This window comes from Corvus cornix, chromosome 2, assembly GCF_000738735.6.
Source record: "Corvus cornix cornix isolate S_Up_H32 chromosome 2, ASM73873v5, whole genome shotgun sequence".
Taxonomy (NCBI): domain Eukaryota; kingdom Metazoa; phylum Chordata; class Aves; order Passeriformes; family Corvidae; genus Corvus; species Corvus cornix.
In genome coordinates, this window is record NC_046333.1 from 10,371,809 (window position 1) to 10,386,210 (window position 14,402).

A 14,402-nucleotide genomic window follows, 5' to 3' on the forward strand; every position below is an offset into this window, starting at 1 on the left:
TAAAGATTGAGTATTTCTAACATTCAGCGCTGGTTATTGTCTTTTCACCCCACCCACGAAAACCGAAGGACTGTGCCCAGGCACTGGCTCCTCCGAATGTGCCGGTGTTTGTGGGAAACAGTTCCTGGACCGAATGTCTGCCCGGTTGTGGAAGTGTTTCGGGTGGCGGCCATAAGCCCGGGACTGCAGAGTAACAGGGCTTTAGGACACATTTAATCCTGGATGTTTTCTTTGATCCACAATAGCATCCTTTGATCTAGAGAGGTTCAGTGTGTGCCACAGAGATCCCAGCCTGTGGCAACGGGAGGCGGGGAATACTCGCTCCCTCCTGCACCGACAGCTGCAGCTGGTGGGAAGCTCTGAAATCGCCTGACTCAGCGAGTGCTTGAAGGCCAGAGAAAGAAACACACTTTCTGGGTAGGACTGGAGCACAGGCAGGCTGCCAAGAGGAACTGGTCAGATATGGCAGTTTAGATATGCACAGATACCAAACTAGAAAAACTTCAATACCAGCCCCTAGAAACTTCACACCACCATAACTAAGCACCTTCTCAGCAAGACTTTTGCTGGTTTATTGCCCATCCACAGATTTGGGTTTATGACTGGATGCTATAAAAGGCCTAGAAATTACATTTAACATGTCTTGGAGGCGTGGCTTGCTCTGATTCCCTCTTAGCTCAAGTTCTAGCATTTCAGTCTGGTTTGTTCGATTTTTCCTGTGAACAGGACAGATGGCCTGTGATTTAGAAATATCATTAGCAGCACAAATGTTCAAATGGACAGTTAATATTTTACAAGGGGAACATCTTACAGCATTCCCCTGTGCAGAGCTTGGTGAAAGAGAAAAGAGTGGAGGTGGTTTGGTTGAAAGCCACTTGAAACCAGCAGAGCATCAAAAGTGAAAAAAAAAAAGAATGTAGCAATGTGCTGGCTGCTACATATCCCTTTAACTACATAAAACATAACATTAAAATATTAGAATTAATGTTAATATTGTGTTATTCGTTAATATACTACAAATTTAATGTTATCACAAGAATGTTAATAATAAATATGTACTCTCATAAAGGACTGAAATGTACACAGATTACTTTTTATTGAGTTTACTTATCATTACTTTACAGATTACTTATTGCTGAGTCACTGGAACAAAACCACAGTAACTGGAGACTGAGCTTTGAAGAAATACTGAGAACATCCTTCAGCAGATCAATCACTTGCTTGTTTCATTGTTCCAGATTAAAAAAACCCAACCTGTTATTTTTTCCCTCTATCATTTTCCTAAAGTAACAAAGCAAGCTACACGGACCTATCAAAAATACAACTACTGAGATGGACATACAAACCAGCATTCCATATGAAGACAACAGAGTTAACAAGCAGCTCTCCTGCAAGTGAAGCTCTTTTAGAATAGAAACTTCTCCCCAGGGAGGCAGAGATGGGTCTGTGCCTAGGGCACAGCTAGCATGGGACACGAGCAGGTGTACACAGTGACCTTCAGGCCACACAGCAGAGGGAAACCAGAAAAAGTGTTCTTATAGATGATAAAGAGTCATTTCTTCCTAGTAATAACTACTGAAACTTCTATACAGGCACTTTAGAACCTGACAGAGACATTTCCAGTTCCTGTCTTGCACAGACAAACAAAGCACTTCACCTGAGTCAATGCTGGTGAGCAGCAGCAAGTGACAACAAGTCCTGGTGGACAATGAGAGGCAAAGAAGCAAGGACAAAGGATGACGGAGACAAAACAAATCATTTTCACAAAAGGGACAAAGGAGAGATTTCCCAAGCCTTTAACCAAAGATATGCTCAGGATCAGGTGTTTTATGTCACCTGTATCATCTTTCCTTTTGCTCCCCTCCAGACTTGCTCTGCACCTTCAAGGCTCTTTGTGTTGAAACAAAGCATGCTAATTTTTGTAATGGGATGCACTTCACTGAAACCTCTGAACTGCTACTCCACCCTCCATAAGCAGAATGCCTGAAGTGACATATAAATGCATTTGAGACTTAATTAATGCATTTCCTGAAGTCTGCTGACTGTTTTCAAATGCTCTATTAATGAGAGAAAAAACCAGTTTCCTGTAACAATTGGAAAGTCTTTAATTTCACCTGAAAATCCAACCAGCTTCAGACCACTGACAGACTTTCGGTATGTGCTAAGAGAATGGGAAGTACAACTCTCACCAAACTGAAGGAAAACCTTTTAATTCTCCTGCAAGTTAAACAAAATGATGACAAACTACAAGATGAAATAAATGCTGAACAAACCTTGCATTTGACCCCAGCATAGAATGAATAAACTCCTGAAAAATGCTTGTCCTCAATTTTCAGATTTGCCAAGGAAAATTAATGGGCTTCTTTTCCTCCTTTCACATCCAACCTTCTTTTTCAGCTTCCTGTTCACTCATTCTGAAGTTTAAGACTTCCAGTTCACCCTTCTCAGCTACAGAGCTATCCTTGCTCCTGGTTTCCATAGAGAATTCTTCCTGGGAGTCTTTTCCTGCCCCGGAGTCATAGCTCTTCAGAAAATATTTGTCTAAATGATCTACTTATGTGCTGAGAGAAAAGCAACCTGGGTTTTATCTGAAATGAGAAGTAAATACTTCCCATTCTTAACTAATCTGCTGTTCATTTGACTCTTCTTTCTTAAAAGGCCTCTTTCAGGGAAGTGGGTTGGCTTCAGCTCGCTTCAGAGAAGACAGATGTCTTTGTAGTAAGAATGTAATACATATATGCTAAATATATAAGTAGGATGTTTTATTTGCATTTAGTTCTGCTATCTCAAGCTGATGGAAAGAGTGCTATGATGGACAGCTTCCATTATTTTATACAGCATAAGGTGAATGAATAATGGTATAGGAAACCACTCTTCTAGGAAGGAGTTATTAGGAGGTTTCCTATATGAATCAAGAAATAACCCTTGAGTCCTTTTCTCCCTTAGATTTGTTTTGTTTGGTTGGTTTGGTTTTGGTTTTCTTTCTTTTGGTTTGAGCTCTGGATAGAAGGCTTTGCCTTTTCCTGCTACATTTACAGGTTTGAAAAATGCTTATATGGGAGATTCAGCTATTATTCTGTTCTGATTTCCCAAGCCTTCTATCTTGTCTTTTCAAGTCCAGCCATGGGTGCAGAGATAGATTTGCTCAGGACAACCTAAATTTTGCCACTCTATTTACGGTGATGCTTATTTAAAAAGCTTCTTAGCTGTTGAAAAGCTGCTGGCTAGTACTGCCCCGTTTCCCTAGGCTTCTATATTGCTGTCTCTTGTTTTGTATCAGGTACTTTGTGAAAAGCAGGTCAGTCTTTTGTTCCATACTTGCTCCTATACATTACACAGTGCCTGCTACTCTTGCAGTGCCGTGACAAAACCAAACCAGTAGCAGAGCTAGAGTGACAACTGGCCACTTGTCATTCTCTTCTCATGAAAAAGCAACTGTATCCATACAGGGCCTGTTAGTTTTCAGGTGACGCACCCTGTACCAAGGAAAAAGTTGTTTAAGCTTGTCTTTCTGTATTTCAGTATTTCAGGTAAAAATTGGTCATCTCTGTGATGCACCCTGCTCCTAGGGAGTGTGCTGCTCCAGAGGACAAGAAAGTTGCCAAGTGTTCTCCCCAGGAAATCTCTAACATAGATCTTTGTACTCCTGCTGGACATGTTTTTCCTTCATGCTTATAGCTAAAATTGTTACAGTACAGTAGTATTATATTAAGGTAAGGTAATTTTTGAAGTGATAATGAGGCTTAAAAATGTTTAGTTAGAAACTGAACAGCTGAGAGCTTGAATTGTCACTTAGCTAAGATGGCTCAGCCACCCACAACTGCACCAGCTCTAAAGAGAATTCAAAACATTGAACAGGGGCATTTGGTCAGGTTGTGCTCAGGCTTTCTCCTGGACAACTCTGTTCCACCTCTTGTCCCTCTCCTTTTGCCTGTGCAGTCTCCCTTTGAACATTTAGCTAAACAATTTGCTCCCTTTTAGTGGCTTTGAAGAAGGGAATAGGCTAAAATTATGGGATGTTCTCCACCAGTTAGGCTGGTGATCTTGGAGAATGACCTCCAGTAATGAAAAATATGCTCATAAGAAGGTAAACCACTATTTTTGTCAGTGTTTAATACAGCTTTAAGACATGACTGCAGAAAAGTGGGTAGAAAGGAAAAAAGACCAATGAGAACTGCAGGCAGACTTATAGTTGGGAAGCACATTAAAAGAAAATGTAATATTTTCAGTTCTCACTGGCACATGTTCTTCTGGCCTTTTTACATCCTCTTCTAAGGCAGTTAAGATAATCTGCTGGAAGAGAGAAAATAATTAGACGAAGCCTCTTTTGACTTTCACTATCTGCTACAATGAATAAGAATTTTAGGTGGAGGTTTATTCAAAGTGTTAATCAGCAAAGGAATTAATCACATTTCAATTATGCGTTGTAGGCTTCAGAGTGAACAGCCTACTTGCAGAACATCGTGGTTAGCTTTGATGCGCTGCTTTTGTCATTCAGTCTGCAGACACAGTAGAAAAATTCCACATTAGGTATCTCCCAGCTATTCTGTATTAAAAAAAAAAATGGAATTCCAGTGGTGTTTCAGGAAAGTTTCATCTGCCTTGTCAGTCCACCTGATCCAGTGTTACTGGAGGTAACTGGAGGTAACTAACTAACTAACTAAAGCAGCAGCGGTTTTAATATGGTAACAATACCAGAATACTAACACAGCGTTACCCCGAGGGACCTCAGTGGGGATGGAGCACACCTTCGCTGTTTAACCAGCAGCACTACGGTGACTCGGGAAGCAGCGGGGCCGAGGAGTGGGGTGGTGGCGAGGCAGCTCCTGCCCGGCCCCGGCGGCATTCCCGACCCGCGGGCTGTGCCGGCGGGAGGCTCTCCCTGGGCCCAGGGCCATTCCCGACCCGCGGGACTGTGCGGGCGGGAGGCTCTCCCTGGGCCCAGGGCCATTCCCGACCCGCGGGACTGTGCGGGCGGGAGGCTCTCCCTGGGCCCAGGGCCATTCCCGACCCGCGGGACTGTGCGGGCGGGAGGCTCTCCCTGGGCCCAGGGCCATTCCCGACCCGCGGGACTGTGCGGGCGGGAGGCTCTCCCTGGGCCCAGGGCCATTCCCGACCCGCGGGACTGTGCCGGCGGGAGGCTCTCCCGGTACGCGGCCCGTCGCCACCGCGGCTCGGAGCGGGGGCCGCGCCGCTTCCGCCGGATGTCGCCGCGAGGGCTCGGCACCGGGGAGGCGCGTCCTGCCCGAGCGGCGCCGCGATCGTCGCTGTGCTGCTGCCTCTGCTGCTGCCTCTACTGCTGCCCCTCCCGCCTTCTCCTCCTCCTCCTCCTCGTTGTCCTCATCCTTCCCCTCCTCCTATTCCGCGCCGCCTGCGGCCCTGCCCCTCCCCGCCCGCCGCCGCGGCTGTGGCTGACAGGTGAGTGCGGGGGCAGCGGGGCGCGGACCCTCCGCCATCTTCGCGGCCGCCCGAGGGGCTGAGGGGGAGCGGGGGTCCGGGCGGGTCCGGGGCGGTGGCGGTGCTGCCATCGCGGTGGTACCTGCGCGGTGCCGCCGCCGCCGCCGCCCAGGCCCGCGGCGCGAACCGGGGCTCCTGCCCGGGCACCCCCTCCCTGCCCGTCCTATTCCGCTTTATTTCCGCGTGAAATGACTTGCACGTTCTTCTGCAAAAGCCCAGAATAACCGAAAATAAGCCCTCGTTCTTCTTCTGTGTGTCGCGGTTTTTTAGCGCTTCCCGCCCGAGGCTGTAGGGATGGTTCCAGGTCTGCGGGTAGAGAAGCCGAAGGTGCTGCTGAGGAGACTCCTCTCGCTAACTTTGTTCGTGTGCTGCTGCATATCCTGCCTAAGGACAGGCCAAGCGTAGAGCCCCATTAGTTTACAGGTGGAGTTCGGATCCTCTGACACCTGTACAAATGGAGTAAACGTGAAACGCCCAAATTTCTGAAGTGGGGCGCAGCTAAATGATGAAGGGAAGCACCGTTTGTGGTGGCATGGGGTCAATCTGGCCTTCAGCAGTGGGAGGATGACATGGAAGTGTCCAAGATGGATAAAAGTTGTCTGTAAAGAGCCACGTTCAGTAGTTCTCTCTTTTTCTGTGCTAAAACCCTGTGAAAATAAGTTTGAGGGAAGAATTGATATGCTTAATATATTCAGAGGTTGAGTGCATGTTAGGTTCCATTCCTTATGCAAAGAGGAAAACTTCTTTCAAGTGTTGATCTGTGGTTCAAGGACGTCTTGGTGTTTGTGAGAAAAGAGAAACTTCTACATGTGTTTTTATCTCTCTTGTCCAGCTTGTCAAATTAATTTTGTTATTGTGGTTAAAGTGGGCTTTCTATAACAGTAATGTCATGGAAGGTTTACCTAAGGAACTGGTGGAACAGCTTCTTTGAAGTGATTCAGTGTCATTGAGTACACCTTGAAGTGATACAAACGTCTATTGTTCAGGCACCCATTTTACAACATTACAACTGCATCATTCTCCTTAAGCAAATTTCTGAAACTGCTTTCTAAGCAAGTCTGCCCTTGGTGTTTCTCGATGTTTTTGAAAGAGAGCCGGTAACCCCAAGAACCCACAAGTATGTTTTCTAATGAGTAGTTTAGGTTAAATAATCTTTGTGTGTGGTGTCAGCTCTAACCTGTCTTGTAATAACTTTATATGTAGCTTTGTCTGTTGTGGACTTGGGCAATTATTTTAAGAAAAGATGCTGGTACCAAACATAAGAATTTAGGGCAGAGGCCAACCGTAATGTTGATTGTCTTTCTAATGCCAGTTGTTTATGTGTATGTTTGTCCCTGAACTAGGTTTATCATGTTAAATCTAAAGATTCTAAGATGAGATGCCTCTTTAATGTGGACAGCCCTTCCACCATCTCTTTCTTAAATTTAGAACTTGTTTAAAGCATTCGGTCTTTAGTATGGACTGAAATGCTTAAGTCTGTTGGTACAGTGACAAGACAAATATTGTGAGTGTAGGGATAATGTCTTACAAGAAGATCTTACTTCTATGAAATCCTGAAATTGCAAGGCAGATGTGCCAAGTAAGGAGGAATTAAGTGGTATTGCATTCTATAAATTCGAGATGAGATTAGGATCATTTTATGTCATGGAATTTTAAGTCTTGTAGCTAAGACTAGTAGGTTGTCTTGTGAGGTGAAAGCCAGGGTGAGGGACTTCTGGAGGCCACCCCTTCAAACCCCTGTGGGGAGAGTTGGTTAGTACTCTGTGAATGACCACTGAGGAATGGATAGGAACCGGGGTGGTCTCCTTGCAAGCCAGAGTGATTTGTGTTTTCTCATCCTCCAGTAATATGTACTGACTATTTTTAGGCTTGGTGTTCAAGATGGTAGGCTGGGTGCTCACAATGCTCTTACACGGACTGTCGGTAGGTTCTGTAGCTCTCTGTGCTAGACCATATGAGGTAGTGCTTCAGGAATGCGCTGTACAGAGATTATTTATTGGTGCTTCAGAAGAGCTTGCTAGATGTATTATATTTAGAGTCAAAATTCATTGCTTTTGTTCAAGTCTTAAGCACTAAAAGATTCTAATTTACTGGCAGGTATTATATTTCCAGATGAAGAGCAATGATGTTAGAGGTCACTCTGCTTGAATAAAACGATAATAGCAATTCATCTAATACATCAATAACGAGTACATAAACATTGTTTGTTTAGAGACTTGTGCAATAAGATTCTGGCCTCTGAGTGTGGTGCAGTACTTCCTTGTACAAACACCTGGTTAAATCGCCTTTGTTCTTGAAGTTCCTTAGGATTCCTCACCCTCAGGTCTTGTGTTTGCATACCTGTGCCTGCATGTAGGCTACTTCTAGGCTATTAGGGATTTGCTAATACAGAAATGGGAGCTGCAGTGTCTGTGAAACAGCTGAGGAAATAAAGTAGCCTTCAAACATATTTTAGGAGTTAACCAGCTGTAAGTAATTTAGCAGGACCTGATGCTGTCTGTTGAACTCTTCAATAAAAGTCAAATACCTATAAATAAAAGAAGGTACAATATATACTCATAGGTAACTAACTAGTGTTGAATATAAGATTATATTGTACCTTGTACCATTTAAGCAGTGAGCCCCCTCAGCAAGCACAGGTGGCACAGGTCTCAAAGGGAAGCTTTCAGGACATCAGCAATTTCACTAAATAGCTCTTAGTCTGATGATTATTAGTGGATCCAGGAAGATTTCTACTATAATTAAAAAAAAAGTAAAAAAAAAAAAATCCAAGTCTGATAATTATTGTTGTTTAGTATTAGATAACATAAGCTTGTATGGTGAGAGTAGCATTTCTTGCTTTAGCAGACTGTATGGCAGGCTAGGTCAGCCCTGCATTTTGGTGTGACTGCAGCATTTGCTGACATAGTTGAATTAGCAAGATCAAAGCTTGCTAGCAGCAAAACGGGGCTGGCTTACATTTGGATGTTGGTGTTAAAAGCTTGCTTAGAGTAGGTACTCACAAATGTGTTAAAGCTTTTATCCTTGATTTCAGCTGTATAACAGAATTTATTGGTGCAGTTTCTTTACTCTGCTTTCTGTTGAAAGAAGGTTGTTACCTTCAGTGGTGGATGCCTGCTTTCCTCTTTTACATTTCGAGGAACATCCACTTTCATTTGAAAGCAAGCTGCACTAAATTTAGAAAAAAAATCAATGTTGTAATGCTTGAGTGGATTTCACAAGGTTTGAGCACGCTCATTAGTGTTTCTAGCATCATCTGTGATGATCTGGAATGGTTTTGTTTCCTAAATATTTACCTTTAGCAAAACAACCAGTCTTACAAAGCAGTCTGCTTAGCCTGATCTTTCTCAGGTGTGCTGTAGTCTTGCGGCTTGCACTGAATTAATGGCACCTCAATGTACAGCATCCTTGAAGCAAATTGTTCACTGAAGACCTCAAAATGGAAGTTTTACTCCTTTAAATTTGATTTCTTTGCATGTTAATAAGGAGTGTAGTGGCGTATGTTGATACTTAAATTCCCTTAACTCATGAATAATGCTGTTAAACTGAGTTCCATGTAATTAAGAACTTAATAACTGTAATCATTCTCCTCTTTCTCCTTTCCCTCCCTGCTCTGTGGGAAAAAGCCCCAAAACCCACACACTCCCCCCCGTTAATGGACATCTTTGTATTGTAAAGTTTTAATGCTGCACTAGACAATAATTACTATTGTAAAATGCCTTTGTCTTTTATGTAGTATAAACTGAAATTTTCTTCTAAGCTATGTTTGAAAATGGGAGACATGAGACAAAGAGATTTATGAGCATACAAATACAGTAAAATTGTATGGTTTTTTTTTAATTCTGACACAATAACTTAAATAGTAACTATTGCTATTTCTAAACTCTAAACAAAATGGAGCAGGGAGATGTTGGGTAAGATGTTGCTGAATCTTCTTGATGCTTTCCCTTTACAGACTTGTGTGTTATCTTGAATGAACAAAAAAGGAAATGCAGTACTGTAGCCATTCTGTCTATGCTCTGACACATCTTAAAACAGCTTTTCTCCCTGGCTTCAGCAACGTGCATACCCCAGGAATACTTTCCTTTCAGCAGCCCTCTTGTTCTGTGTTCAAGAGCAGAAGTAGGCAAGTACAATTAGTTATATCTGCAGTGGGTTTTAAAGTCTGGTAAGGCCAGTGTGTGCACTCTTTGTTGGTGCCGTTTCTCTGTTGTAGCTAAAACAGTAATTGGTTACACATCTGCTCTTTGCTGTTACTCTGATGAAATATTTCCTGTGGCTGAGTACATCTGTTACAGAAAGGTAGGTGGCGGAACTTTAATTTAACACACTGTAAAATATCCTGTGAGTTTAATTAAACAGCATATCTGAAATACCGGAGTGTCTTTGCATTCAGCAAGTAGTAACCACCTGTGCTCTAGATGTTTTCTAGGACATCTTTTCCTCCCCTACTTCTGCACGTTTACACTGTTAGAAAGGTTCTGTCGAAGCTTTGACAGATCATTGTGTGAAGTCTATGCAAATGTAGTGTTTTCCAAAACCATTGAGCAGAATAGCTCAGTATGTCTCTTAATCTCACTTTTTAGTACTACAGTACTTGTGAACTGCCACCCCTAGTGAATATAGTTTAGTAATACAATACACTTCCTCCTTCTCCCCCTCTCCCTTTTTTCTCAGAAAGTACTTTTGTTCACCTTTTTTACTCTTGATTGCTAGTTTTTAGCTTCTGTGAATTTAGCTTCACTTGATTCAGGAAGCAAGATTCAAATAATTCTTGGTGATTTTTCCATCCTACTTGTGGCATTATTGAATAGAAGGAAAGTGAACTTAGTGAGTTTTTCTTTTCAGAACCCATTTGGAACACTCAAAAGTTAATATTAACTATATCTGGCTAATAATATATAATGGATTGTTTTGAAGCACTTTTTCCTTACTTGGTTTGACTGGGATTTGGTGCCTAGCCTTGACTTGTGTTTATGTTTTCCCTCAGCCCCTCTTTCCTGTTGTCTGGCGTGTTCTAACTACAAAAATTTCAAAAAATTGAAAGACTTTGACTGGTTTGTGTACTACTGACTGTTTCACTAATCAATATTTAATATGGTTTTCATAGGATATGTAACATGACACTGATATTCTGGACAGGTAATTTTCATTGTTTGAAAACCTTACATAATAAGGGGAATCAGGTAACTGCTAGAAATGAGCACCTTATTTTTTAGCATCATATTGCCAAGGATCCGTTTTGTGACATCTACTCTTGAAAAACCTGTAGCTTCTTATTGCTAAGAGTTGCAGTTAGAATCAAAAGAGTTCTGAAATTGTCAAAGTGAAGTTAATATTTAAAGGGACACTGTCACTTTTTAAAAACTGAATTTAAATCCTGGTTCTAAAAAACCTCTTTAATTATTGCTCCCTTACTCAAAGTTTGTAAGGCTGTTTGGTGGGATTCAGAACAATAATATTAAAGGCAGTGAAGCTATTCCCTTTGGCTTCTCCTTCCCATCCTCTGTATGCACATGCCTGCTTGTGGCCTCTTTGGTTTCAGCTTTGCTGTGGCTGTGTGCACCCTCCTGCCGAGCCTGGGAACAGCTGCATGTTTGCCCTCTCCAGAACGTGCATGGGTGGTGTGTCATGCTGCTGCATGAGGAGAGGGCAGTCCCTGGCCGTGACACTGGCTGCAGGTGAAGTGCTGCTACCAAATAGAGACAGTAGTGGACGTGTTTTCTACCCAATCTGCTCTGTTCGCTCACGAGCTGCGAAAGTAGAAACTTCTATGTAGTGAATGTGAGAATTTCACTCTGTAAAGATGTAATCTCATGCCTGTGACTGTGTCCCTTTAAATTCTATGTGCTAGAGTTTATAGCTGCCAAATCTGTATGTACTGGTGCTGAGTGCTGCAGTTGATTAATTGAGGGAAGAGATAGCATCCAGAGGGACCATGACAGGCTTCAGGAGTGGGCCCATGCAAACCTCATGAAGTTCAACAGGGCCAAGGGCAAGGTCCTGCACCTTGGGTTGGAGCAATACCTAATATCAGTGCAGGCTGGAGGGTAAATGGCTTGAGAGCAGCCCAGCAGAGAGGGACCTGGGGTACTGGGGCATGAAAAACATGAGGCAGCAATGTGTGCATGCAGCACAGAAAGCCAGTGGCAGACAATGGCACAAGAAAGATGTGGACCTGTTAGAGCTGGCCCAGAGGAGAGCCACAAAAATTATCAGAGTGCTGCAAACCTCTTCTGTGAAGAAAAGCTGAGAGAGATGGGGTTTTTAGCCCAAGAGGATTCTCTGGAGAGACCTTATCAGGGTCTTTCAATACTTAAAGGGAACTTTGAAGAAAGAGAGACTTTTTACCAGGGCCTGTAGTGATATGACAAACGGTAATGATTTTAGCCTAAAAGAGGGTAGATTTAGATGAAATAGAAGGAAACATTTTTTACAATGAGGGTGATGAAATGTGGACACAGGTTGCCCAGAGAGGCAATGGATGCCCCATCCCTGGAAACATTCAAGGTCAGGTTGATCAGGACTCTGAGCAACCTGATGGAGATAAAGATGCCCCTGCCCATTGCAGAGGAGTTGGACTAGATGACCTTTAAAGGTCCCTTCCAGTGCAAATCGTTCTATGATTTTATGGAGCAGTCAAAAAAAGGATATTTCTTGGTAACATCCTCCAAAATGAAGTAGTTTGGCAGAAAGGGCAAGTGGAAACTAACAGAGTTAAAACAATGCCTAGTAAGGCATAACCCACGTTAACATCTTTGTGTATGACTGCAGTTCAGGAGCCACATCTGGCAGGGATTAGAAATTGCCTTTTGTTCTTTTTTAGCCCCCTCCGCCCCCAGATCTTAAGTGAAATGGTGTTAATGGATTTATGGGATTATATGTAGCTGTGTGTATGAATAAAACTGTCTTAACAAATCTGCCTGTGTGCAGATGCTTTGGGCCTTAAAGAGTAATCCCAAACTGCAGAATATGGTAACTGAAAGCCATTGAAAAGTGGTTCCCAAGAGAGATAGGAAGGAGGGTGGAAGAGGGGAGAATATATATATTTGCTTGGGATCTGATCCTCTTTTGAGAAGAAATAGAAATGTGATGAGCAGGGAAAACCTGTTCCTCGTTCTTGACCATATGTCCGTGAACAGGAAGATACATAGTGAAGCCCAGAAAATTGGCAATAACTGTTTATGGGATGGGCTTTTTTAAATTTTGTAAAGGAATCTAGCCACAGTGAATAGAAGAATTTAGGCAAATAAGAAACTACCCAATGGTAGTTCTTTCTAGTCTTCTTTAATTTGTGAATATAGCTAATTAGTTGCTACTGATTAATCACACATAAAAAGCTCTGATGGGATTAGGTGCGGGGGAGGACTCTGTGGAGTCCAGAGGATATGAAAAAAAAATTTTAGTGCAGTACAGGTCACTGGTGCAACCTGAATTTTATTTTAGACTGTGGAATTGGTGTCAGGTTACTGGAACTTGGTTGTTCCAAAAGCTAATTAAAATACCAAGTTTTTTAATAAGGATGGATGGGCATTAAAATCTTAACTAAATCTAGTCTCATTTTGATACAAATTTCTGTATCTTTATACATTTTCATTTTGTGATATAAAACCCAAAGGAGATTTTGAGCTACTGTTATTCATGGAGCATACTGTGTTTTTAGTAAGGTATGCTTTTCCTTGGCTTTATGATTTGTTAAAAAGCTGAAAACACCATGTCAAACCCCTGAAATGGTTAATGCCTGATCTTGTTAATAGTGATGGTGCTCATTCCTAGCGTGAGATCCTGCGTGTTGGCGGATCTTAAATTGGAAGTGGCCCTGGGTTTGGTTTAAATTTTCTCTGATCAACTTATTTAAAAGGAAGCTCAGTTGCCTGGTTAGCTTTGCCATCTCTGCTCTCCTATTCCTCTGCAGACTATTGCACCTATTTTAAGTTTTAATTGTTGTTTCAGAAATAATTTATGCTGGAGAATGAATTTTTATTTTGTTCTCAGTGTGCATGATTGAAAAATTTTGGGTAATCAATCCTGAAACATTTGAAATGTTTGACAACTGGTACCCCATGAAACAAAAAGTAATTTCTGTTGAATGTTGGGTTTAAATTTTAAAAAATCCTGTAATCAAATGTTTGTAAAAATAAGATTTTGACAGTAAAGAACATATTCTCCATATTTATGCAATCAAAAATAATTTGATTTTTTTGTACATATTCTCCACGTTTATGCAATAAATCAGACATAATTTGATTTTTCTTAAACAGGGGAAGCAGTAGCTCATACATGGTAATACTGTTTGGTGATACTGTCAGGTGTTTTCAGGCATATTGAAATGCATATATTTGGCTTTATCAAGGTGACAGAAATGAGCCACATCACCAGCAGCCTGTTAAGTCAGGTGCACTTTCACTATTCTCATAAGTTCATGGGCACTTTCATTATTAAGGGAAGTGAAACCATGAGCTGCCAAAAATGGTGGAAAGTAGTTTTCAGAACTTCTGTCATGAAAATTAATTTCTGCTTATGTCTGAACAAGGACATCTGTTAAATTTTGTATAGTAGCACTTAAGGTTGAATAATACATTTTTAACCTGACAGTGTTCCTAAATTACCATGTTTGCTTTCATTTTCCAGCTGGGTTTTAATTTTGCATGCATTTCAGTGAACTATAGTATGCATAATAGTTGTTTCCTGGAAGCATTTTGGGGCTGTCTCTGCTGGTGTTCTCCAAAATGAGCAAGGAAGTGGAATTTATTTTCCTTTTGTGGAGGTTTGTTAGCTAATGAATAAGTAATGCTGAAGTGATTCCATTCTATTTACATATATGCATATGATTTTGAACTTAATGTTGTTTGAAGAATGGCTGTAAGTAAGAGGGATCTCTTCTTTTTAATGACAACCCAAACAACTCCAAAGTTTAGTAGAACTAAATATTTCCATTTTGATAA

General features: G+C 41.9%; 2 protein-coding genes across 3 annotated transcripts in view; one reads left to right on the plus strand and one right to left on the minus strand.

The window, feature by feature from the left end:
* Positions 1-3,413: 3,413 nt before the first annotated feature.
* LOC120409678 (myosin IC heavy chain-like) lies at positions 3,414-5,278 on the minus strand. Its single transcript, XM_039548898.1, has 2 exons — positions 4,708-5,278; positions 3,414-4,290 (listed from the first exon to the last, which is right to left on the minus strand). Exons 1-2 carry the CDS (start codon positions 5,108-5,110, stop codon positions 4,226-4,228), a joined length of 468 nt encoding a protein of 155 aa, XP_039404832.1. The 5' UTR covers positions 5,111-5,278; the 3' UTR covers positions 3,414-4,225.
* A 21-nt stretch (positions 5,279-5,299) lies between these two features.
* WDR37 (WD repeat domain 37) overlaps positions 5,300-14,402 on the plus strand; it is a 47,052-nt gene continuing 37,949 nt past the window's right edge. Inside the window, exons 1-2 of one of the 2 annotated variants that reach the window (XM_039548896.1) lie at positions 5,300-5,418; positions 10,568-10,599. The gene's annotated coding sequence lies outside the window, so the exon portion shown is untranslated. The remainder of the gene's footprint in view (positions 5,419-10,567; positions 10,600-14,402) is intronic. The other variant, XM_039548897.1, reaches the window with a different exon arrangement.

Bases quoted from the DNA above. Each gene is read 5' to 3' on its own strand.
- LOC120409678 (XM_039548898.1), bottom strand. From the start codon at position 5,110: ATGGCCCTGGGCCCAGGGAGAGCCTCCCGCCCGCACAGTCCCGCGGGT. The intron at 4,291-4,707 runs GTTAGTATTCTG...CTCTTCCAGCAG, and splicing joins GTCCCTCGGGGTAACGCTGT to ATTATCTTAACTGCCTTAGA.